A 25,803-nucleotide genomic window follows, 5' to 3' on the forward strand; every position below is an offset into this window, starting at 1 on the left:
GTCGTTGAGGGAAGGGGTGGGTGGGACTGGTTTGCCGCACATTCTTTCCGCTGCCTGCGCTTGATTTCTGCATGCTCTCGGCATTGAGACTCGAGGTGCTCAGTGCCCTCCCGGATGCACTTTCTCCACTTAGGGCGGTCTTTGGCCAGGGATTCCCAGGTGTCAGTGGGGATGTTGCACTTTATCAGGGAGACTATCCTTGTCCCACCTTTGGCTTGTTTGCCGTGAAGGAGCTCCAAGTTTACTTTGGGAGTCTTGTGTCTGACATACGAACTATGTGGCCTGCCCAGCGGAGTTGATCGAGTGTGGTCAGTGCTTCAATGCTGGGGATGTTAGCCTGGACGAGGACGCTGATGTTGGTGCATCTGTCCTCCCAGGAGATTTGTAGGATCTTGCAGAGACATCGTTGGTGATATTTTTCCAGCGACTTGAGGTGTCTACTGTACATGGTCCATGTCTCTGAGCCATACAGGAGGGCGGGTATTACTACAGCCCTGTAGACCATGAGCTTGGTGGCAGTTGTCATGTATTCGACATGGTCAGTGCTTGTACTATTACAAGGTGTGCCACCAGGGGGCACCTCAGTGGGAGACTTGTAGGTTACCTGTACAGGTGTGCCTGGCCTAGTATAAAAGGCAGGTCACCAGGTGTGATCCTCACTCTTGCTTCTTTCCACAGAGGGTTGTGGGGATCTGGAACTCGTTGCCTGGAAGAGTGGTGGATGCAGAAACCCTCACCACTTTTAAGAGATGGTTGGATGGGCACTTAAAGTGCAGTAACCTGCAGGGTTACAGACCTAGAGCTGGTAATTGGGATTAGACTGGATGACCTTTTGTTGGACGGAGCAGATATAATGGTAAGTACTGCAGGGAATCGAATACGGCCAGGGTGATCTCCTGGACTAGTGTCGATCGCTTGGATGGGTCGGAGAGGAATTTTCCCAGATTTTTTCACCCTAATTTGGCCTGGGTTTTTATCTGGTTTTTGCCTCTCTCAGGAGATCACATGGCTCCGGTTGGGGTGGAGTGTAGAATGTTTCAGTATAAGGGGTGTCGCAGTTCTGTGAGGCGGACTGGTTGGGCCGGGTGCTCTTTACCTTTCCGTCATTGTTCATAGGTTTATATGTAACCTTCAGGGCTGCTGACCGAGGGCCGTGTGGCTCTTTGTCGGCCGGCGTGGACACGATGGGCCGGAATGGCCTCCTCCTGCCCTGTAAATTTCTATGTTTCTTTCTATGTTTCTATGTTCAACCAAGGGCAATCCTTCACCAATAGCTGGTCTTTTTACCTTGCTTGTTCCAGATCGGAATGCATTGGCATTTTCTTATCAGTGCTCAAACACTCTGGAAGCTTTCTTTCACAATGATACGCCCTGTTTCTTTCCACATTTTTTAAAATCAGCAGCCAAGGATTGTTTGAGCGGTGCTTTGGTCCTTTCAGTTTTGGAGCTTTTGCAGTGATTTAACTGGACTTCCGTTTTAAATGCAGAAAATCCTGCGTTATTGTGCCCATCCATCAGATTTGAACAGCAGGTTAGTAGCAGCAGAGACCATCGCATAAAATTTAAATCTATACAATGATAAACTAACTTAGACTTTGGACCAAATTTGGACAGATTGCATAATAACCTTTCTACCAATTTAAATCTTAGTTACATTGAACATCAGGCATCTGACTGTTGGATTTGTGTCCTCTCTGTGAGTAAAAACTTACTGCTTCTAAAGTAATAACTTTACTGATCCCTGGGGAATGTCTGTGAATTACTAATCCCGGGAATAATGTGGGAATTACTGATTCCAGGAATAATGTGTGGGAATTACTGATCCCGGGAATAATGTGTGGGAATTACTGATCCCGGGAATAATGTGTGTGAATTACTGATCCAGGGCCCGGTCTCGGTTCCGAGGGTTCCGGATTCTCGACGCTGCATCTGTATTGGGAAAAACTCATCGTTAGTAATGTTACCATATCTCTGTTCTTCTCAACATGATTTAATTGCGGTCTAAATTCTTTCCGAGACCCGGTCTCGCAGTCTTTCTACAGTAGCATTTCTGGACAGTGGATACAGTTTTAATAGTAGCTTTCAAAAGGGAATTGGATAAATACTTGAAGGAGAACAACTAGCAGGTATATGGGAGAGCGGGGGGAGCGGGACTAACTGGGTCGCTCTTCGAAAGAGCTGGTGCAGACTCGATGGGCCGAATGGCCTCCTTCTGTGCTGTACTATTCTGTGATTCTGTGATAAGTGGGAGTTACTGATCCCTGGGGAATGTTTGGGAGTTACTGATCCCTGGGGAATGTTTGAGCGTTACTGATCCCTGGGGAATGTTTGGGAGTTACTGATCCCTGGGGAATGTGTGGGAGTTACTGATCCCTGGGGAATGTTTGGGAGTTACTGATCCCTGGGGAATGTTTGGGAGTTACTGATCCCTGTGGAATTTGTGGGAGTTACTGATTCTCGGGGAGTAAGCTGGATGTTACTGATCCCTGGGTCACTGGTTTAAAGTTTTCTGATTATGAACATATAATCAATGACGGATGGCCCTGGGATCTCCTGGGAGAAGCGAAAAACAAGTTTAAAAAAAACCGAGGCCAGTTTAGGGGAAAAAATCTTGGAAAACTCCTCCCCGACGCATCTAGCTGAAGAAAAGTAGTCGAGAGGATCAGTCAGACCCTGACTTCCCTGCAGTACCTCCCTTCTGTAAGAGGTGATCTCAGCCCTAGCCACAAATACGGCTAGCTCTCGCTTGAAGGAATTCAGCGTCCACCACACAAGGCGGCAGCTTCGTGGGGCCCAGGATTAAAGTTTGCTGATTTAAAGATCACATGGATGAACTTCAACAATTGTACACATCCCTGTCTGGGGTAAAAATAATACTGGGAAGGTGGCTCAACTGTGGCTAACAAGGGGAATTAAGGACAGTTTTAAATCCAAGGAAAAGGCATATAAATTGGCCAGAAAAAGCATCAAAACTGAGGACTGGGAGAAATTTAGAATTCAGCAGAGGAGGACAAAGGGTTTAATTAGGAGGGGGAAAATAGAGTATGAGAGTAAGCTTGCCGGGAACATAAAAACTGACTGCAAAAGCTTCTATAGATATGTGAAGAGAAAAAGATTAGTGAAGACAAATGTAGGTCCCTTACAGTTGGAGTCAGGTGAATTTATAATGTGGAACAAAGAAATGGCAGACCAATTGAACCAATACTTCGGATCTGTCTTCACGAAGGAAGACACAAATAACCTTCCGAAGGTACTAGGGGACAGTAGGTCTAGTGAGAAGGAGGAACTGAAGGATATCCTTATTAGGCGGGAAATTGTGTTAGGGAAATTGATGGGATTGAAGGCCGATAAATCCCCGGGGCCTGATAGTCTGCATCCCAGAGTACTTAAGGAAGTGGCCCTAGAAATAGTGGATGCATTGGTGATCATTTTCCAACAGTCTATTGACTCTGGATCAGTTCCTATGGACTGGAGGGTAGCTAATGTAACACCACTTTTTAAAAAAGGAGGGAGAGAGAAAACAGGTAATTATAGACCGGTTAGCCTGACATCAGTAGTGGGGAAAATGTTGGAATCAATTATTAAAGATGAAATAGCAGCGCATTTGGAAAGCAGTGACAGGATCGGTCCAAGTCAGCATGGATTTATGAAAGGGAAATCATGCTTGACAAATCTTCTGGAATTTTTTGAGGATGTAACTAGTAGAGTGGACAAGGAAGAACCAGTGGATGTGGTGTATTTGGACTTTCAAAAGGCTTTTGACAAGGTCCCACACAAGAGATTGGTATGCAAAATTAAAGCACATGGTATTGGGGGTAATATACTGATGTGGATAGAGAACTGGTTGGCAGATAGGAAGCAGAGAGTCGGTATAAGCGGGTCCTTTTCAGAATGGCAGGCAGTGACTAGTGAAGTGCCCCAGGGCTCAGTGCTGGGACCCCAGCTCTTTACAATATACATTAATGATTTGGATGAAGGAATTGAGTGTAATATCTCCAAGTTTGCAGATGACACTAAACTGGGTGGTGGTGTGAGCTGTGAGGAGGACGCTAAGAGGCTGCAGGGTGACTTGGACAGGTTAGGTGAGTGGGCAAATGGCAGATGCAGTATAACGTGGATAAATGTGAAGTTATCCACTTTGGGGGCAGAAACACGAAGACAGAATATTATCTGAATGGCGGCAGATTAGGAAAAGGGGAGGTGCACCGAGACCTGGGTGTCATGGTTCATCAGTCATTGAAAGTTGGCATGCAGGTACAGCAGGCGGTGAAGAAGGCCTTCATAGCGAGGGGATTTGAGTATAGGAGCAGGGAGGTCTTACTGCAGTTGTACAGGGCCTTGGTGAGGCCTCACCTGGAATATTGTGTTCAGTTTTGGTCTGCTAGTCTGAGGAAGGACGTTTTTGCTATTGAGGGAGTGCAGCGAAGGTTCACCAGACTGATTCCCGGGATGGCAGGATTGACATATGAGGAGAGACTGGATCGACTGGGCCTTTATTCACTGGAGTTTAGAAGGATGAGAGGGGATCTCATAGAAACATATAAAATTTTGATGGGACTTGACAGGTTAGATGCAGGAAGAATGTTCCCGATGTTGAGGAAGTGCAGAACCAGGGTACATAGTCTAAGGATAAGGGATAAACCATTTAGGACTGAGATGAGGAGAAACATCTTCACTCAGAGAGTGGTTAACCTATGGAATTCCCTACCGCAGAGAGTTGTTGATGCCAGCTTGTTGGATATATTCAACAGGGAGTTAGATATGGCCCTTACGGCTAAAGGGATCAAGGGGTATGGAGAGAAAGCAGGAAAGGGGAACTGAGGTGAATGATCAGCCATGATCTTATTGAATGGTGGTGCAGGCTCGAAGGACCGAATGGTCTACTCCTGCACCAATTTTCTATATTTCTATGTTTTTATGTTTCTAATGGTCTTCTGATCTTCAGCATATTGAGCAACTAGCATTGCGATTTCAGATGGCAAGCCATTGTAGGCATGGGCTGATTTGATTTGAGGAAACCCTGAGTAGCTAGTAAACAGGCAACATGTGTCACAATTGTTATTTGCCAAATTATATTGTTTCCCCACAGGATCTGTGCATCGGTCTCACTCAGTATGGATTGTTCTGGATGGAAAAGCAGATTACAGGTTGCATGTGTTCTCAGTATCATTATCAGCCTGCCTTGTCCAGTTACCCACGGGGCGAATATACTGGTTGTTCCAATTGATGGAAGCCACTGGATCAACATGAGAGTTCTAATAGAAGAACTGAGACTTCACACACACAACATTACTGTGCTTCATTCCTCAACATCTTGGTATATTAAAGAGGAGCATGATCTATATCAATCCATTGTGGTTGAACTAAAGGGCTACAAAGGAGTGATTGAAGATACTACTGCCATACAGAGTTTGATACAAAGGTCACTGGCAATCTCCAAGAATGGCCGCACACTGTGGTCGTTTATCCAGCTCGAGTTTGAGCTACTATTGCTTTGGAAAGCTGGCAATCTTTGGGTCAACCAATTCATCACTATACTTTTTGAAAACAAAGACTTGTTAAACCAACTTGCAGATGCCAACTTTGACTTAATACTCGCAGATCCAGCTTTATGTGCAGGTCCAATGCTTGCTTACCATTTAAATGTCCCATTGGTGTACAATGTGCGATGGATCATTACTGGAGAAGTTCATTTCTTCGCTGCCCCATCTCCACTTTCCTATATCCCAGTCTTCAATTCACACTTAACAGACAAAATGAGTTTTCCCCAAAGAATTCAAAACGTTATGCAAAATCTTCTTGGGTTAAGTATTTCGGAATTTCTGGTTTACCCCGTGTACAATGAACTGTGCCATCGATATCTGGGCAGAGACACAGATATCAGGACCGTTCTCTTAAGGGCGGACGTGTGGCTGATGAGAGTAGACTTTACATTTGAATTCCCGAGACCTATCATGCCGAATTTTGTGTACATTGGAGGATTCCAGTGTCAACCGCCCAAACCGCTGACTGCACAGCTCCAAGACTTTGTCGAAAGCTCGGGGAAGCATGGGATTGTTGTGATGTCACTGGGGACCTTTGTCAACTCTTTGTCACTGGATATTTCAATGAAAATTGCTGAAGCCTTGGCTCAGATACCCCAGAAAGTCATTTGGAGACACGTTGGAGACATCCCTCCCAATATAGGGAATAACACACTACTAGCAAAGTGGATCCCTCAGAATGACCTACTCGGGCACCCCAAGACTCGAGCCTTCATTTCCCATGGTGGCACCAATGGAGTGTATGAAGCCATCTATCACGGGGTGCCAGTAGTTGGCCTACCATTGTTTTATGACCAGTTTGACAACCTAGTTAGACTCGAAAGCAGAGGCGCAGCAAAAGTGGTTGATGTCGCCTCTCTACAGTCATCAGATCTACTGCGGGCACTCAACGAGGTCATAAACAAGACGACATATCGGGAAAAGATGCAGAAACTCTCTGCTCTCCACAGGGACCAGCCAGAGTCTCCGATGGACAGAGCCGTGTTCTGGATCGAGTACACTGTACGGCACAAAGGCGCTGGACATTTACGCTCCGAATATTACAAACTTCCCTGGTACGTGTATTACTCTGTAGACGTGATGATCTTCCTGCTGTGCGTGTCACTAACGATTACGATGCTGATAGTTCTAATATTGAAGAAGTTTTGTAACATCTTACTGAAGAGAAAAGAAAAAGTTCTGTAGGATTGGTCTATTTTTGCGGGAGGGGCGTCGAGTGAGTTCTTTAAATGTAATAATAGAAGATTTGAATACTTCACAGGATGAGCCATGTTCCTCATGTTATTGGTTTCGAGCTGAGTTTAGCAGGGTTTAGCCAGGGTTTAGGAATCAAGGACATTACAGCACAGAAGAAACCCTGTGTGGAGCCTCTCTACTCCAGTCCCAACACTCTGCCTTCCTGGATCATTTTATATCCTTTTCAAACATGCATCCGATTCTTTCATACCCTGACAGACCCACTATGTGTTTCCAGTGATGCCTGCGTGCCTCAGTCCCATTCCTGCATTACCCCATGCAGTCACCAGGGGAGCGCTTGATATTTTTGTCAGACCGTTCACCGCTTAAAATTTGTAGACGACACAAACCTCACGTCAAGGGTAATGTCGGAACAAATCTGCTTTAGAAAGTTGCAGGACACTTGGGAAAGGACTGAGCCACTCCATTATTCAATGAATCAACCAACTGTTACAATTCAAAATGACAAGTACAATTATAATCCCATCATTGGGTACACAGAAACAAGACAACACAACAAAATGAAATATTACTGGTACACATTTAAAGGGAAGCACAACTTGGACGGAATGGTGATCAGCTGGGGTGCCCACTATGGTTGAATAGCTTTTGCTGTCTGAACCCAAGCATGCAGAATAGCCACTTTGGATGAGAAATTGGAGAAGCTGTGGAACAGTACCCCAGTGAGAGTCAGAGCCTTCAGCTGCTTCATCAATGACCTTGCTTCATTGTACAGTTAGAAATGGGGCTGTTTGTTGATGATTGCACTGTGTGCAGCTCCATACACAATTCCTCATCATGCGGCAAGATATGGACAGCATCCACGCTTGGGCTTATTAAGTGGCAAGTAACCTTTGCACCACACAACTGCCAGGCTATGACCATCTCCAACAAGACAGAGTCTAACCACCTCCCAGTGACATTTAATGGCCTAACCATCGTGGAATCCCTACCATCAACATCAATGGGGTCACCATTGATCAGAAATGTAACTGGATCAGCCAAATATGTGGTTACAAGAGCAGGTCAGAGACTGGCTATTCTGTGATGATTGTCTCACCTCCTGACTCCCTAAGGTTTTTCACCATCTACAAGGCACAAGTCAGGAGTGTGATGGAATACTCTCCACTTGCCTGGATGAGTGCAGCACCCGCAACACTCAAGAAGCTCGACACCATCCAGGACAAAGCAACCGGTTAATTGGCCCCCCATCCACCACCTTCAACACCCACTCCCTCCACCACCGGCGCCCCCTGGCTGCAGTGTGCACCATCTACAAGATGCACTGCAGCAACTCGCCAAGGCTTCTTCGGCAGCACCTCCCAAACCCGCGACCTCTACCACCTAGAAGGACAAGGGCAGCAGGCGCATGGGAACACCACCACCTCCACGTTTCCCTCCCAGTCACACACCATCCCGACTTGAACATATATCGGTCATTTGTTCATTGTGGCTGGGACGTGAGCTGGGATTGTGACACCGGGAGCTGGGATTGTTACAGTTGGGCAATGGCCCAGAATTCCTGGTTGTAATGAGAGTGAAACTGTCAGCATTCGACGTCATTACTGTGTAAAACTGACAGCAACCTCTGCCATCCGCACATGCAGACTTAAAGGTGGAAATGCGGCAATTGCTGTCAGTGATGCTCTGCTCCTCTACACGATGTGCTGTTGCAGTCTTCGCAGATACAATCAACATACGATCCGTGACTTGACATGAACTTCACCTTTTCACACGCTGTTCTCACTGTAAAAACCTTGTAAAAAGTTAATCCTTGCTGAATGAGCTGTAACTGAGTCAAATCGGCATAATCAGTCATAATTATTGCTGAACAACCTCTCTGGCCCTGTAAAACTAATTTTAGGAGCATGAAGTGTCATTCCCTCCTTACAATGATAAAATTTCCACAGATTTTTAAAATAATCAAAATTTCTTTTTTAATTTGTTTGATATTTCCTTAATCCCATGTGAAGCCCCAATCGTTATTTCATTCCCGGTATCATTATTAAAAAGTGAATGATAATTGTGCTTTTCGCTGTCTGTGAGAATTCCTCCATCTGATTGGTTGCTCAGCCTGCTTGATGATGTCACTGTTTCTGGACGCCCGGGATCCCCTATAGATGGCGCCAGAATGAAATTGACGTCGGAATATTAGACGTAAAGGATCCCACAGCACTAGTTCGAAGAGCAGGGGAGTTAAACCCGGTGTCCCGGCTCATATTTAACCCTCAACCAACATCACAAATACAGATAATCTGCTCATTATCACATTGCTGTTTGTGGGAGCTTGCTCTGTGCAAATTAGCTGCCCCGTTTCCTTCATTATAAGAACATAAGAAATAGGAGCAGGAGTATGGCCCCTCGAGCCTGCTCCACCATTTAATACGATCATAGCTGATCTGATCATGGACTCAGCTCCACTTCCTAGCCTGCTCCCCATAACCCCTTATCCCCTTATCGGTTAAGAAATTGTCTATTTCTGTCTTAAATTTATTCAATGTCCCAGCTTCCACAGCTCTCTGAGGCAGCGAATTCCACAGATTTTCAACCCTCAGAGAAGAAATTTCTTCTCATCTCTGTTTTAAATGGGCGGCCCCTTATTCTAAGACCATGCCCTTTAGTTCTAGTCTCCCCCATCAGTGGAAACATCCTCTCTGCATCCACCTTCTCAAGCCCCCTCATAATCTTATACCTTTCGATAAGATCACCTCTCAATCTTCTGAATTCCAATGAGTAGAGGCCCAACCTACTCAACCTTTCGTCATAAGTCAACCCCCTCATCCCCGGAATCAACCGAGTGAACCTTCTCTGAACTGCCTCCAAAGCAAGTATGTCACTGACTACACTCCAAATGTGCTTCATTGTCTGTAAAGTGCTTTGGAATGTCCTGAGGATGTGAAAGGTGCTATAGAAATGCAAGTTCTTTATCCTCATTCCATTGCTCTGTGGATAGAATGTTTAGAAGATAATAATCAAACTTTGTGGAGTTTTTGAAAAATGTTTTAATTCGATTTAATGCACAGGATGTTTTAAATAAATATTCACATCTGACGAGATATAAAAGGGCCAGCCTCCTACTATACACATCAACAGCCACAATAATCTTCAAATCATTCAACAATTCATCACCTTTAATGTAACAGTACAATTAGTCTCCACAAATGGCACCCACACCCCCACAAATAAAATTTGGAAACATTTCACGAAGGATGAGCAAGGAATCTGCAGCCTCAGTGACAGACTCAAACAAACAACTTTCTGTTTGGCATTTTTTGTCATCTTTCAATTTTTGTGCTCATCGAGGAGAGGAATGTTAATGTCCCATCAAACACTCCCAGGGCAGGTACAGGGGGTTAGATACAGAGTAAAGCTCCCTCTACACTATCCCATCAAACACTCCCAGGGCAGGTACAGCACGGGGTTAGATACAGAGTAAAGCTCCCTCTACACTGTCCCATCAAACACTCCCAGGGCAGGTACAGCACGGGTTAGATACAGAGTAAAGCTCCCTCTACACTGTCCCATCAAACACTCCCAGGGCAGGTACAGCACGGGGTTAGATACAGAGTAAAGCTCTCTCTACACTGTCCCATCAAACACTCCCAGGGCAGGTACAGGGGGTTAGATACAGAGTAAAGCTCCCTCTACACTGTCCCATCAAACACTCCCAGGGCAGGTACAGGGGGTTAGATACAGAGTAAAGCTCTCTCTACACTGTCCCATCAAACACTCCCAGGGCAGGTACAGGGGGTTAGATACAGAGTAAAGCTCCCTCTACACTATCCCATCAAACACTCCCAGGGCAGGTATGGCATGGGGTTAAATACAGAGTAAAGCTCCCTCTACACTGTCCCATCAAACACTCCCAGGGCAGGTACAGCACGGGGTTAGATACAGAGTAAAGCTCCCTCTACACTGTCCCATCAAACACTCCCAGGGCAGGTACAGGGGGTTAGATACAGAGTAAAGCTCCCTCTACACTGTCCCATCAAACACTCCCAGGGCAGGTACAGGGGGTTAGATACAGAGTAAAGCTCCCTCTACACTGTCCCATCAAACACTCCCAGGGCAGGTACAGCACGGGGTTAGATACAGAGTAAAGCTCCCTCTACACTATCCCATCAAACACTCCCAGGGCAGGTATGGCATGGGGTTAAATACAGAGTAAAGCTCCCTCTACACTGTCCCATCAAACACTCCCAGGGCAGGTACAGCACGGGGTTAGATACAGAGTAAAGCTCCCTCTACACTGTCCCATCAAACACTCCCAGGGCAGGTACTGCACGGGTTAGATACAGAGTAAAGCTCCCTCTACACTGTCCCATCAAACACTCCCAGGGCAGGTACAGCACGGGTTAGATACAGAGTAAAGCTCCCTCTACACTGTCCCATCAAACACTCCCAGGGCAGGTACTGCACGGGTTAGATAATTTCTTCTTATGCAGTTCCCTTGCTCTCTTTAGCTAAGAGACTAGATCCACTGTGCGGGCTCCCCAGCACGAGTGAAAAGGGAACACGAGATCTGGCAAGAAATCTTGGTTCAATGACACCAAGTTTATAGGAGACATATCGGAGACTTTGGGAGTGGAAGAGTTCCACGGTACAAGATGCTGGGGAAGAAAGAGTCAGAGACGGTATGATGAGACCCGCTTTCAGTACAGAGAGGAGGGAGTGTGTGTAAAATTGGGAGCTTCGGAAGAACAAGCGAGAAGAGTTCAGTGGAAAAGTGACTATTACATCTTACATAGAATATACAGCACAGAAACAGTCCACTTGGCCCAACCAGTCCATCTGGGGTAAAGAGCACTGAGTGACAGGAAAGACATTTATCCATTTTCCACCAGTGAGGGTGTTGAACATCAGCTGTTAGCCTGCCCCCACAGTATAGTGTGATGTTCAGGGCTTTGACTCCAGAATATCCGTCAACAACGTTGGATCGACAGCTGCTCATGTGTGTTTGTTGCTGGGCTCCTACTACCTGCTTTAAACCCAGCCCAAGCTCATTTCAGGGCTCAGGCAGAAGAGAACTTCATTCTCCACAGCGCCAGCACATGGCTGATGGAATTTAGCAGTGAAGGTTGAAGTGATACATTTTGCTCAGAAGACTCCTTGGTTTTATAAATAAAGCCAAAGAGTACAAAAGCAAGCAAGTTATGCTAAAGCTTTATACAGTTCTGGATAGACCTGAACTGGAGTATTGTGTCCAATTCTTTGTAGGAAGGATGTCAAGGCCTTGAAGACAGTGCAGCACAGTTTTACGAGTTTGGTACCAGGTATGAGGGACTTCAGTTATGTGAAGCGTCTGCAGAAACATAGAAACATAGATAATAAGTGCAGGAGTAGGCCATTCGGCCCTTCGAGCCTGCACCACCATTCAATATGATCATGGCTGATCATGCAACTTCAGTACCTCATTCCTGCTTTCTCTCCATACCCTTTGATCCCTTTAGCCGTAAGGGGCACATCTAACTCCCTTTTGAATATATCTAACGAACTGGCCTCAACAACTCTCTGTGGTAGAGAATTCCACAGGTCACAATTCTCTGAGTGAAGAAGTTTCTACTCATCTCGGTCCTAAATGGCTTACCCCTTATCCTTAGACTCTGACCCCTGGTTCTGGACTTCCCCAACATTGGGAACATTCTTCCTTCATTTAACCTGTCCAATCCCATCAGAATTTTATATGTTTCTATGAGACCCCCTCTCATTCTTCTAAATTCCAGTGAATATGAGCCTAGTCGATCCAGTCTTTCTTCATATGTCAGTCGTGCTATCCCGGGAATCAGTCTAGTGAACCTTCGCTGCACTCCCACAATAGCAAGAATGTCCTACCTCAGATTAGGAGACCAAAACTGTACACAATATTCCAGGTGTGGCCTTACCAAGGCCCTGTACAACTGCAATAAGACCTCCCTGTTCTTATACTCAAATCTTCTCGCTATGAAGGCTAACATGCCATTTGCCTTCTTCACCGCCTGCTGTACCTGCATGTTAACTTTCAATGACTGATGTACCATGAAACTCAAGTCTCGTTGCACCTCCCCTTTTCCTAATCTATCACCATTCAGATAATATTCTGCCTCCCTGTTTTTGCCCCCAAAGTGGATAACCTCACATTTATCTACATTATACTGCATCTGCCATGCATTTGCCCACTCACCTAACCTGTCCAAGTCACCCTGTAGCCTCTTAGCATCCTCCTCACAGCTCACACTGCCACCCAGCTTAGTGTCATCTGCAACCTTGGAGATATTACATTCAATTCCTTCATCTAAATCATTAATGTATATTGTAAATAGCTGGGATCCCAGCACTGAGCCCTGCGGCACACCACTAGTCACTGCCTGCCATTCTGAAAAGGACCCATTTATCCCGACTCTCTGCTTCCTGTCTGCCAACCAGTTCTCTATCCACGTCAGTACATTACCCCCCAATACCATGTGCTTTCATTTTGCACACCAATCTCTTGTGTGGGACCTTGTCAAAAGCCGTTTGAAAGTCCAAATACACCACATCCACTGGTTCTCCCTTGTCCACTCTATTAGTTACATCCTCAAAAAATTCCAGAAGATTTGTCAAGCTGGGGTTCTTCTACTTCGAGCAGAGACTGTTAAGAAGAGATTTAATAGAGGTGTTCAAAGTCATAACCAGTTTTGATAGGAATAGATAAGGAGAAAATCTCCTCTGGCAAGAGGCTCGGTAACCAGACGACACAGATTTAAGAGAATTGGCCAAAAAGCCAGATGGGAGATGAGGGTAATTTTTTTACGTGAGTTATGATGATCTGAAATGCACGGCCTGAAAGGGCGCTGGAAGCAGATTTAATAGTAACTTTCAAAAGGGAATTAGATAAATACTTGGAAGGGGAAACATTGACAGGACTATGGGGAAAGAGCAGGGGAGTGGGAGTAAATGGATAGCTGTTTCAAAGAGAAGGACAGATACTTTGGGCCAAGTGGCCCTCCATGGAGGTATGATTCTATTCTATGATCACTAACTGTTGTCCCATGAGCTCGGTCTGGCAGTTGAGGCTGTTGTCAGTGTTGGATGGCAGTGAGCAGGACCAAGGGTTATCGCTGGGCTTTCCACCATCCCTCTGCCACACGCTCACCTCGTAGTCACGCTGGTTTACCAGAGCTGGTCGCAAGTGGACATTAAGCAACTGGTCGAGAGATTTGGCCGTGCGAGGCAGGAAACGTGTGCAGTTTGAGTCGGACATGCGCCTTATTGGGAAAGGATGAAAAATCGCTCCATGCCCACACCTGGAACAGGTTAGCAATTTGTATATTCAAATGGGGGCCTACACCCCCAAACGTGGGTGCGCCCGAATTGCCAGGCCCTTGTCTTTGGTCAGGAAGGGGAATGGGTGGTGGGGGTATCGGGGGAATACGGCAGGCAGGGATTGACCAGAATATCAGTACAGTACAATATCACAGCGTAGTCTCAGGAGAGGTTCTCTGGCAACGAAAATCAGTTGGTTTTATTTTTCTTTATTATGCCTCACCACTCCCTTTTCTTGTATTCTGTCCGTACTCCTCACCTGAAGCCAGCAGCCAAGAGTGTAATGTAGCCAAGTTTGCTGATGATACAAAGATGGGTGGGAAAGCAAGTTGTGAGGAGGGTACAAAGAATCTGCAAAGGGATATAGACAGGCTAAGTGAGTGGGCAAAAATTTGGCAGATGGAGTATAATGTGGGAAAATGTGAGGTTATCCACTTTGGTAGGAAAGATCAAAAAGCTAATTATTATTTTAATGGTAGATTACAAAGTGCTGCAGTACAGAGGGACCTGGGGGTCCTTGTACATGAAGCACAAAATGTTAGTATGCAGGTACAGCAAGTGATCAGGAAGGCAAATGTAATGTTGGTCTTTATTGCAAGGGGGATAGAGTATAAAAGCAGAGAAGTTCTGCTAAAACTGTCCAGGTGAGACCACACCTGGAGTGCTGCGTACAGTTTTGGTCTCCTTATTTAAGGAGGGATCATCATCATCATCATAGGCAGACCCTCGGAATCGAGGAAGACTTGCTTCCACTCCTGAAGTGAGTTCTTTGGTGGCTGAACAGTCCAATACGAGGTGGGACAGATAGTCGTTGAGGGAAGGGGTGGGTGGGACTGGTTTGCCGCACATTCTTTCCGCTGCCTGCGCTTGGTTTCTGCATGCTCTCGGCATTGAGACTCGAGGTGCTCAGTGCCCTCCCGGATGCACTTTCTCCACTTAGGGCGGTCTTTGGCCAGGGATTCCCAGGTGTCAGTGGGGATGTTGCACTTTATCAGGGAGACTATCCTTGTCCCACCTTTGGCTTGTTTGCCGTGAAGGAGCTCCAAGTTTACTTTGGGAGTCTTGTGTCTGACATACGAACTATGTGGCCTGCCCAGCGGAGTTGATCGAGTGTGGTCAGTGCTTCAATGCTGGGGATGTTAGCCTGGACGAGGACGCTGATGTTGGTGCATCTGTCCTCCCAGGAGATTTGTAGGATCTTGCAGAGACATCGTTGGTGATATTTTTCCAGCGACTTGAGGTGTCTACTGTACATGGTCCATGTCTCTGAGCCATACAGGAGGGCGGGTATTACTACAGCCCTGTAGACCATGAGCTTGGTGGCAGTTGTCATGTATTCGACATGGTCAGTGCTTGTACTATTACAAGGTGTGCCACCAGGGGGCACCTCAGTGGGAGACTTGTAGGTTACCTGTACAGGTGTGCCTGGCCTAGTATAAAAGGCAGGTCACCAGGTGTGATCCTCACTCTTGCTTCTTTCCACAGAGGGTTGTGGGGATCTGGAACTCGTTGCCTGGAAGAGTGGTGGATGCAGAAACCCTCACCACTTTTAAGAGATGGTTGGATGGGCACTTAAAGTGCAGTAACCTGCAGGGTTACAGACCTAGAGCTGGTAATTGGGATTAGACTGGATGACCTTTTGTTGGACGGAGCAGATATAATGGTAAGTACTGCAGGGAATCGAATACGGCCAGGGTGATCTCCTGGACTAGTGTCGATCGCTTGGATGGGTCGGAGAGGAATTTTCCCAGATTTTTTCACCCTAATTTGGCCTGGGTTTTTATCTGGTTTTTGCCTCTCTCAGGAGATCACATGGCTCCGGTTGGGGTGGAGTGTAGAATGTTTCAGTATAAGGGGTGTCGCAGTTCTGTGAGGCGGACTGGTTGGGCCGGGTGCTCTTTACCTTTCCGTCATTGTTCATAGGTTTATATGTAACCTTCAGGGCTGCTGACCGAGGGCCGTGTGGCTCTTTGTCGGCCGGCGTGGACACGATGGGCCGGAATGGCCTCCTCCTGCCCTGTAAATTTCTATGTTTCTTTCTATGTTTCTATGTTCAACCAAGGGCAACCCTTCACCAATAGCTGGTCTTTTTACCTTGCTTGTTCCAGATCGGAATGCATTGGCATTTTCTTATCAGTGCTCAAACACTCTGGAAGCTTTCTTTCACAATGATACGCCCTGTTTCTTTCCACATTTTTTAAAATCAGCAGCCAAGGATTGTTTGAGCGGTGCTTTGGTCCTTTCAGTTTTGGAGCTTTTGCAGTGATTTAACTGGACTTCCGTTTTAAATGCAGAAAATCCTGCGTTATTGTGCCCATCCATCAGATTTGAACAGCAGGTTAGTAGCAGCAGAGACCATCGCATAAAATTTAAATCTATACAATGATAAACTAACTTAGACTTTGGACCAAATTTGGACAGATTGCATAATAACCTTTCTACCAATTTAAATCTTAGTTACATTGAACATCAGGCATCTGACTGTTGGATTTGTGTCCTCTCTGTGAGTAAAAACTTACTGCTTCTAAAGTAATAACTTTACTGATCCCTGGGGAATGTCTGTGAATTACTAATCCCGGGAATAATGTGGGAATTACTGATTCCAGGAATAATGTGTGGGAATTACTGATCCCGGGAATAATGTGTGGGAATTACTGATCCCGGGAATAATGTGTGTGAATTACTGATCCAGGGCCCGGTCTCGGTTCCGAGGGTTCCGGATTCTCGACGCTGCATCTGTATTGGGAAAAACTCATCGTTAGTAATGTTACCATATCTCTGTTCTTCTCAACATGATTTAATTGCGGTCTAAATTCTTTCCGAGACCCGGTCTCGCAGTCTTTCTACAATAGCATTTCTGGACAGTGGATACAGTTTTAATAGTAGCTTTCAAAAGGGAATTGGATAAATACTTGAAGGAGAACAACTAGCAGGGATATGGGAGAGCGGGGGGAGCGGGACTAACTGGGTCGCTCTTCGAAAGAGCTGGTGCAGACTCGATGGGCCGAATGGCCTCCTTCTGTGCTGTACTATTCTGTGATTCTGTGATAAGTGGGAGTTACTGATCCCTGGGGAATGTTTGGGAGTTACTGATCCCTGGGGAATGTTTGAGCGTTACTGATCCCTGGGGAATGTTTGGGAGTTACTGATCCCTGGGGAATGTGTGGGAGTTACTGATCCCTGGGGAATGTTTGGGAGTTACTGATCCCTGGGGAATGTTTGGGAGTTACTGATCCCTGTGGAATTTGTGGGAGTTACTGATTCTCGGGGAGTAAGCTGGATGTTACTGATCCCTGGGTCACTGGTTTAAAGTTTTCTGATTATGAACATATAATCAATGACGGATGGCCCTGGGATCTCCTGGGAGAAGCGAAAAACAAGTTTAAAAAAAACTGAGGCCAGTTTAGGGGAAAAAATCTTGGAAAACTCCTCCCCGACGCATCTAGCTGAAGAAAAGTAGTCGAGAGGATCAGTCAGACCCTGACTTCCCTGCAGTACCTCCCTTCTGTAAGAGGTGATCTCAGCCCTAGCCACAAATACGGCTAGCTCTCGCTTGAAGGAATTCAGCGTCCACCACACAAGGCGGCAGCTTCGTGGGGCCCAGGATTAAAGTTTGCTGATTTAAAGATCACATGGATGAACTTCAACAATTGTACACATCCCTGTCTGGGGTAAAAATAATACTGGGAAGGTGGCTCAACTGTGGCTAACAAGGGGAATTAAGGACAGTTTTAAATCCAAGGAAAAGGCATATAAATTGGCCAGAAAAAGCATCAAAACTGAGGACTGGGAGAAATTTAGAATTCAGCAGAGGAGGACAAAGGGTTTAATTAGGAGGGGGAAAATAGAGTATGAGAGTAAGCTTGCCGGGAACATAAAAACTGACTGCAAAAGCTTCTATAGATATGTGAAGAGAAAAAGATTAGTGAAGACAAATGTAGGTCCCTTACAGTTGGAGTCAGGTGAATTTATAATGTGGAACAAAGAAATGGCAGACCAATTGAACCAATACTTCGGATCTGTCTTCACGAAGGAAGACACAAATAACCTTCCGAAGGTACTAGGGGACAGTAGGTCTAGTGAGAAGGAGGAACTGAAGGATATCCTTATTAGGCGGGAAATTGTGTTAGGGAAATTGATGGGATTGAAGGCCGATAAATCCCCGGGGCCTGATAGTCTGCATCCCAGAGTACTTAAGGAAGTGGCCCTAGAAATAGTGGATGCATTGGTGATCATTTTCCAACAGTCTATTGACTCTGGATCAGTTCCTATGGACTGGAGGGTAGCTAATGTAACACCACTTTTTAAAAAAGGAGGGAGAGAGAAAACAGGTAATTATAGACCGGTTAGCCTGACATCAGTAGTGGGGAAAATGTTGGAATCAATTATTAAAGATGAAATAGCAGCGCATTTGGAAAGCAGTGACAGGATCGGTCCAAGTCAGCATGGATTTATGAAAGGGAAATCATGCTTGACAAATCTTCTGGAATTTTTTGAGGATGTAACTAGTAGAGTGGACAAGGAAGAACCAGTGGATGTGGTGTATTTGGACTTTCAAAAGGCTTTTGACAAGGTCCCACACAAGAGATTGGTATGCAAAATTAAAGCACATGGTATTGGGGGTAATATACTGATGTGGATAGAGAACTGGTTGGCAGATAGGAAGCAGAGAGTCGGTATAAGCGGGTCCTTTTCAGAATGGCAGGCAGTGACTAGTGAAGTGCCCCAGGGCTCAGTGCTGGGACCCCAGCTCTTTACAATATACATTAATGATTTGGATGAAGGAATTGAGTGTAATATCTCCAAGTTTGCAGATGACACTAAACTGGGTGGTGGTGTGAGCTGTGAGGAGGACGCTAAGAGGCTGCAGGGTGACTTGGACAGGTTAGGTGAGTGGGCAAATGGCAGATGCAGTATAACGTGGATAAATGTGAAGTTATCCACTTTGGGGGCAGAAACACGAAGACAGAATATTATCTGAATGGCGGCAGATTAGGAAAAGGGGAGGTGCACCGAGACCTGGGTGTCATGGTTCATCAGTCATTGAAAGTTGGCATGCAGGTACAGCAGGCGGTGAAGAAGGCCTTCATAGCGAGGGGATTTGAGTATAGGAGCAGGGAGGTCTTACTGCAGTTGTACAGGGCCTTGGTGAGGCCTCACCTGGAATATTGTGTTCAGTTTTGGTCTGCTAGTCTGAGGAAGGACGTTTTTGCTATTGAGGGAGTGCAGCGAAGGTTCACCAGACTGATTCCCGGGATGGCAGGATTGACATATGAGGAGAGACTGGATCGACTGGGCCTTTATTCACTGGAGTTTAGAAGGATGAGAGGGGATCTCATAGAAACATATAAAATTTTGATGGGACTTGACAGGTTAGATGCAGGAAGAATGTTCCCGATGTTGAGGAAGTGCAGAACCAGGGTACATAGTCTAAGGATAAGGGATAAACCATTTAGGACTGAGATGAGGAGAAACATCTTCACTCAGAGAGTGGTTAACCTATGGAATTCCCTACCGCAGAGAGTTGTTGATGCCAGCTTGTTGGATATATTCAACAGGGAGTTAGATATGGCCCTTACGGCTAAAGGGATCAAGGGGTATGGAGAGAAAGCAGGAAAGGGGAACTGAGGTGAATGATCAGCCATGATCTTATTGAATGGTGGTGCAGGCTCGAAGGACCGAATGGTCTACTCCTGCACCAATTTTCTATATTTCTATGTTTCTATGTTTCTAATGGTCTTCTGATCTTCAGCATATTGAGCAACTAGCATTGCGATTTCAGATGGCAAGCCATTGTAGGCATGGGCTGATTTGATTTGAGGAAACCCTGAGTAGCTGGTAAACAGGCAACATGTGTCACAATTGTTATTTGCCAAATTATATTGTTTCCCCACAGGATCTGTGCATCGGTCTCACTCAGTATGGATTGTTCTGGATGGAAAAGCAGATTACAGGTTGCATGTGTTCTCAGTATCATTATCAGCCTGCCTTGTCCAGTTACCCACGGGGCGAATATACTGGTTGTTCCAATTGATGGAAGCCACTGGATCAACATGAGAGTTCTAATAGAAGAACTGAGACTTCACACACACAACATTACTGTGCTTCATTCCTCAACATCTTGGTATATTAAAGAGGAGCATGATCTATATCAATCCATTGTGGTTGAACTAAAGGGCTACAAAGGAGTGATTGAAGATACTACTGCCATACAGAGTTTGATACAAAGGTCACTGGCAATCTCCAAGAATGGCCGCACACTGTGGTCGTTTATCCAGCTCGAGTTTGAGCTACTATTGCTTTGGAAAGCTGGCAATCTTTGGGTCAACCAATTCATCACTATACTTTTTGAAAACAAAGACTTGTTAAACCAACTTGCAGATGCCAACTTTGACTTAATACTCGCAGATCCAGCTTTATGTGCAGGTCCAATGCTTGCTTACCATTTAAATGTCCCATTGGTGTACAATGTGCGATGGATCATTACTGGAGAAGTTCATTTCTTCGCTGCCCCATCTCCACTTTCCTATATCCCAGTCTTCAATTCACACTTAACAGACAAAATGAGTTTTCCCCAAAGAATTCAAAACGTTATGCAAAATCTTCTTGGGTTAAGTATTTCGGAATTTCTGGTTTACCCCGTGTACAATGAACTGTGCCATCGATATCTGGGCAGAGACACAGATATCAGGACCGTTCTGTTAAGGGCGGACGTGTGGCTGATGAGAGTAGACTTTACATTTGAATTCCCGAGACCTATCATGCCGAATTTTGTGTACATTGGAGGATTCCAGTGTCAACCGCCCAAACCGCTGACTGCACAGCTCCAAGACTTTGTCGAAAGCTCGGGGAAGCATGGGATTGTTGTGATGTCACTGGGGACCTTTGTCAACTCTTTGTCACTGGATATTTCAATGAAAATTGCTGAAGCCTTGGCTCAGATACCCCAGAAAGTCATTTGGAGACACGTTGGAGACATCCCTCCCAATATAGGGAATAACACACTACTAGCAAAGTGGATCCCTCAGAATGACCTACTCGGGCACCCCAAGACTCGAGCCTTCATTTCCCATGGTGGCACCAATGGAGTGTATGAAGCCATCTATCACGGGGTGCCAGTAGTTGGCCTACCATTGTTTTATGACCAGTTTGACAACCTAGTTAGACTCGAAAGCAGAGGCGCAGCAAAAGTGGTTGATGTCGCCTCTCTACAGTCATCAGATCTACTGCGGGCACTCAACGAGGTCATAAACAAGACGACATATCGGGAAAAGATGCAGAAACTCTCTGCTCTCCACAGGGACCAGCCAGAGTCTCCGATGGACAGAGCCGTGTTCTGGATCGAGTACACTGTACGGCACAAAGGCGCTGGACATTTACGCTCCGAATATTACAAACTTCCCTGGTACGTGTATTACTCTGTAGACGTGATGATCTTCCTGCTGTGCGTGTCACTAACGATTACGATACTGATAGTTCTAATATTGAAGAAGTTTTGTAACATCGTACTGAAGAGAAAAGAAAAAGTTCTGTAGGATTGGTCTATTTTTGCGGGAGGGGCGTCGAGTGAGTTCTTTAAATGTAATAATAGAAGATTTGAATACTTCACAGGATGAGCCATGTTCCTCATGTTATTGGTTTCGAGCTGAGTTTAGCAGGGTTTAGCCAGGGTTTAGGAATCAAGGACATTACAGCACAGAAGAAACCCTGTGTGGAGCCTCTCTACTCCAGTCCCAACACTCTGCCTTCCTGGATCATTTTATATCCTTTTCAAACATGCATCCGATTCTTTCATACCCTGACAGACCCACTATGTGTTTCCAGTGATGCCTGCGTGCCTCAGTCCCATTCCTGCATTACCCCATGCAGTCACCAGGGGAGCGCTTGATATTTTTGTCAGACCGTTCACCGCTTAAAATTTGTAGACGACACAAACCTCACGTCAAGGGTAATGTCGGAACAAATCTGCTTTAGAAAGTTGCAGGACACTTGGGAAAGGACTGAGCCACTCCATTATTCAATGAATCAACCAACTGTTACAATTCAAAATGACAAGTACAATTATAATCCCATCATTGGGTACACAGAAACAAGACAACACAACAAAATGAAATATTACTGGTACACATTTAAAGGGAAGCACAACTTGGACGGAATGGTGATCAGCTGGGGTGCCCACTATGGTTGAATAGCTTTTGCTGTCTGAACCCAAGCATGCAGAATAGCCACTTTGGATGAGAAATTGGAGAAGCTGTGGAACAGTACCCCAGTGAGAGTCAGAGCCTTCAGCTGCTTCATCAATGACCTTGCTTCATTGTACAGTTAGAAATGGGGCTGTTTGTTGATGATTGCACTGTGTGCAGCTCCATACACAATTCCTCATCATGCGGCAAGATATGGACAGCATCCACGCTTGGGCTTATTAAGTGGCAAGTAACCTTTGCACCACACAACTGCCAGGCTATGACCATCTCCAACAAGACAGAGTCTAACCACCTCCCAGTGACATTTAATGGCCTAACCATCGTGGAATCCCTACCATCAACATCAATGGGGTCACCATTGATCAGAAATGTAACTGGATCAGCCAAATATGTGGTTACAAGAGCAGGTCAGAGACTGGCTATTCTGTGATGATTGTCTCACCTCCTGACTCCCTAAGGTTTTTCACCATCTACAAGGCACAAGTCAGGAGTGTGATGGAATACTCTCCACTTGCCTGGATGAGTGCAGCACCCGCAACACTCAAGAAGCTCGACACCATCCAGGACAAAGCAACCGGTTAATTGGCCCCCCATCCACCACCTTCAACACCCACTCCCTCCACCACCGGCGCCCCCTGGCTGCAGTGTGCACCATCTACAAGATGCACTGCAGCAACTCTCCAAGGCTTCTTCGGCAGCACCTCCCAAACCCGCGACCTCTACCACCTAGAAGGACAAGGGCAGCAGGCGCATGGGAACACCACCACCTCCACGTTCCCCTCCCAGTCACACACCATCCCGACTTGAACATATATCGGTCATTTGTTCATTGTGGCTGGGACGTGAGCTGGGATTGTGACACCGGGAGCTGGGATTGTTACAGTTGGGCAATGGCCCAGAATTCCTGGTTGTAATGAGAGTGAAACTGTCAGCATTCGACGTCATTACTGTGTAAAACTGACAGCAACCTCTGCCATCCGCACATGCAGACTTAAAGGTGGAAATGCGGCAATTGCTGTCAGTGATGCTCTGCTCCTCTACACGATGTGCTGTTGCAGTCTTCGCAGATACAATCAACATACGATCCGTGACTTGACATGAACTTCACCTTTTCACACGCTGTTCTCACTGTAAAAACCTTGTAAAAAGTTAATCCTTGCTGAATGAGCTGTAACTGAGTCAAATCGGCATAATCAGTCATAATTATTGCTGAACAACCTCTCTGGCCCTGTAAAACTAATTTTAGGAGCATGAAGTGTCATTCCCTCCTTACAATGATAAAATTTCCACAGATTTTTAAAATAATCAAAATTTCTTTTTTAATTTGTTTGATATTTCCTTAATCCCATGTGAAGCCCCAATCGTTATTTCATTCCCGGTATCATTATTAAAAACTGAATGATAATTGTGCTTTTCGCTGTCCGTGAGAATTCCTCCATCTGATTGGTTGCTCAGCCTGCTTGATGATGTCACTGTTTCTGGACGCCCGGGATCCCCTATAGATGGCGCCAGAATGAAATTGACGTCGGAATATTAGACGTAAAGGATCCCACAGCACTAGTTCGAAGAGCAGGGGAGTTAAACCCGGTGTCCCGGCTCATATTTAACCCTCAACCAACATCACAAATACAGATAATCTGCTCATTATCACATTGCTGTTTGTGGGAGCTTGCTCTGTGCAAATTAGCTGCCCCGTTTCCTTCATTATAAGAACATAAGAAATAGGAGCAGGAGTATGGCCCCTCGAGCCTGCTCCACCATTTAATACGATCATAGCTGATCTGATCATGGACTCAGCTCCACTTCCTAGCCTGCTCCCCATAACCCCTTATCCCCTTATCGGTTAAGAAATTGTCTATTTCTGTCTTAAATTTATTCAATGTCCCAGCTTCCACAGCTCTCTGAGGCAGCGAATTCCACAGATTTTCAACCCTCAGAGAAGAAATTTCTCCTCATCTCTGTTTTAAATGGGCGGCCCCTTATTCTAAGACCATGCCCTTTAGTTCTAGTCTCCCCCATCAGTGGAAACATCCTCTCTGCATCCACCTTCTCAAGCCCCCTCATAATCTTATACGTTTCGATAAGATCACCTCTCATTCTTCTGAATTCCAATGAGTAGAGGCACAACCTACTCAACCTTTCGTCATAAGTCAACCCCCTCATCCCCGGAATCAACCGAGTGAACCTTCTCTGAACTGCCTCCAAAGCAAGTATGTCACTGACTACACTCCAAATGTGCTTCATTGTCTATAAAGTGCTTTGGAATGTCCTGAGGATGTGAAAGGTGCTATAGAAATGCAAGTTCTTTATCCTCATTCCATTGCTCTGTGGATAGAATGTTTAGAAGATAATAATCAAACTTTGTGGAGTTTTTGAAAAATGTTTTAATTCGATTTAATGCACAGGATGTTTTAAATAAATATTCACATCTGACGAGATATAAAAGGGCCAGCCTCCTACTATACACATCAACAGCCACAATAATCTTCAAATCATTCAACAATTCATCACCTTTAATGTAACAGTACAATTAGTCTCCACAAATGGCACCCACACCCCCACAAATAAAATTTGGAAACATTTCACGAAGGATGAGCAAGGAATCTGCAGCCTCAGTGACAGACTCAAACAAACAACTTTCTGTTTGGCATTTTTTGTCATCTTTCAATTTTTGTGCTCATCGAGGAGAGGAATGTTAATGTCCCATCAAACACTCCCAGGGCGGGTACAGCACGGGGTTAGATACAGAGTAAAGCTCCCTCTACACTGTCCCATCAAACACTCCCAGGGCAGGTACAGCACGGGTTAGATACAGAGTAAAGCTCCCTCTACACTGTCCCATCAAACACTCCCAGGGCAGGTACAGCACGGGTTAGATACAGAGTAAAGCTCCCTCTACACTATCCCATCAAACACTCCCAGGGCAGGTACAGGGGGTTAGATACAGAGTAAAGCTCCCTCTACACTGTCCCATCAAACACTCCCAGGGCAGGTACAGGGGGTTAGATACAGAGTAAAGCTCCCTCTACACTGTCCCATCAAACACTCCCAGGGCAGGTACAGCACGGGTTAGATACAGAGTAAAGCTCCCTCTACACTGTCCCATCAAACACTCCCAGGGCAGGTATGGCATGGGGTTAAATACAGAGTAAAGCTCCCTCTACACTGTCCCATCAAACACTCTCAGGGCAGGTACAGGGGGTTAGAGAGAGAGTAAAGCTCCCTCTACACTGTCCCATCAAACACTCCCAGGGCAGGTACAGCACGGGTTAGATACAGAGTAAAGCTCCCTCTACACTATCCCATCAAACACTCCCAGGGCAGGTACAGGGGGTTAGATACAGAGTAAAGCTCCCTCTACACTGTCCCATCAAACACTCCCAGGGCAGGTACAGCACGGGTTAGATACAGAGTAAAGCTCCCTCTACACTGTCCCATCAAACACTCCCAGGGCAGGTACAGCACGGGTTAGATACAGAGTAAAGCTCCCTCTACACTGTCCCATCAAACACTCCCAGGGCAGGTATGGCATGGGGTTA

The 25,803-nt window shown here is 45.7% G+C and overlaps 2 protein-coding genes across 4 annotated transcripts; both read left to right on the top strand.

Moving 5' to 3' along the window:
- Window positions 1-1,360: 1,360 nt before the first annotated feature.
- On the top strand, window positions 1,361-9,842 carry LOC139279017 (UDP-glucuronosyltransferase 2C1-like). 2 transcript variants are annotated; one of them, XM_070898339.1, is made up of 3 exons: window positions 1,362-1,531; window positions 1,651-1,696; window positions 5,090-9,842. In XM_070898339.1, exon 3 carries the CDS (start codon window positions 5,115-5,117, stop codon window positions 6,726-6,728), a length of 1,614 nt encoding a protein of 537 aa, XP_070754440.1. In that variant the 5' UTR covers window positions 1,362-1,531; window positions 1,651-1,696; window positions 5,090-5,114; the 3' UTR covers window positions 6,729-9,842. The 2 variants fall into 2 exon arrangements, with proteins under 2 accessions (XP_070754439.1, XP_070754440.1); XM_070898338.1 differs by lacking the exon at window positions 1,651-1,696 and having other exon boundaries at window positions 1,361-1,531.
- A 6,388-nt stretch (window positions 9,843-16,230) lies between these two features.
- LOC139279016 (UDP-glucuronosyltransferase 2C1-like) lies at window positions 16,231-24,709 on the top strand. 2 transcript variants are annotated; one of them, XM_070898337.1, is made up of 3 exons: window positions 16,231-16,398; window positions 16,518-16,563; window positions 19,957-24,709. In XM_070898337.1, exon 3 carries the CDS (start codon window positions 19,982-19,984, stop codon window positions 21,593-21,595), a length of 1,614 nt encoding a protein of 537 aa, XP_070754438.1. In that variant the 5' UTR covers window positions 16,231-16,398; window positions 16,518-16,563; window positions 19,957-19,981; the 3' UTR covers window positions 21,596-24,709. The 2 variants fall into 2 exon arrangements, with proteins under 2 accessions (XP_070754438.1, XP_070754437.1); XM_070898336.1 differs by lacking the exon at window positions 16,518-16,563.
- The last annotated feature ends 1,094 nt before the right edge of the window (window positions 24,710-25,803 follow it).

Source organism: Pristiophorus japonicus, chromosome 13 (genome assembly GCF_044704955.1).
Source record: "Pristiophorus japonicus isolate sPriJap1 chromosome 13, sPriJap1.hap1, whole genome shotgun sequence".
NCBI lineage: Eukaryota > Metazoa > Chordata > Chondrichthyes > Pristiophoridae > Pristiophorus > Pristiophorus japonicus.

Excerpts from the sequence above, each read along its gene's own strand:
- LOC139279017 (XM_070898338.1), top strand. The coding sequence starts at position 1,482 with ATGCAGAAAATCCTGCGTTATTGTGCCCATCCATCAGATTTGAACAGC. Across the intron at positions 1,532-5,089 it reads CCATCAGATTTGAACAGCAG|GATCTGTGCATCGGTCTCAC; the intron begins GTTAGTAGCAGC and ends GTTTCCCCACAG.
- LOC139279016 (XM_070898336.1), top strand. The coding sequence starts at position 16,349 with ATGCAGAAAATCCTGCGTTATTGTGCCCATCCATCAGATTTGAACAGC. Across the intron at positions 16,399-19,956 it reads CCATCAGATTTGAACAGCAG|GATCTGTGCATCGGTCTCAC; the intron begins GTTAGTAGCAGC and ends GTTTCCCCACAG.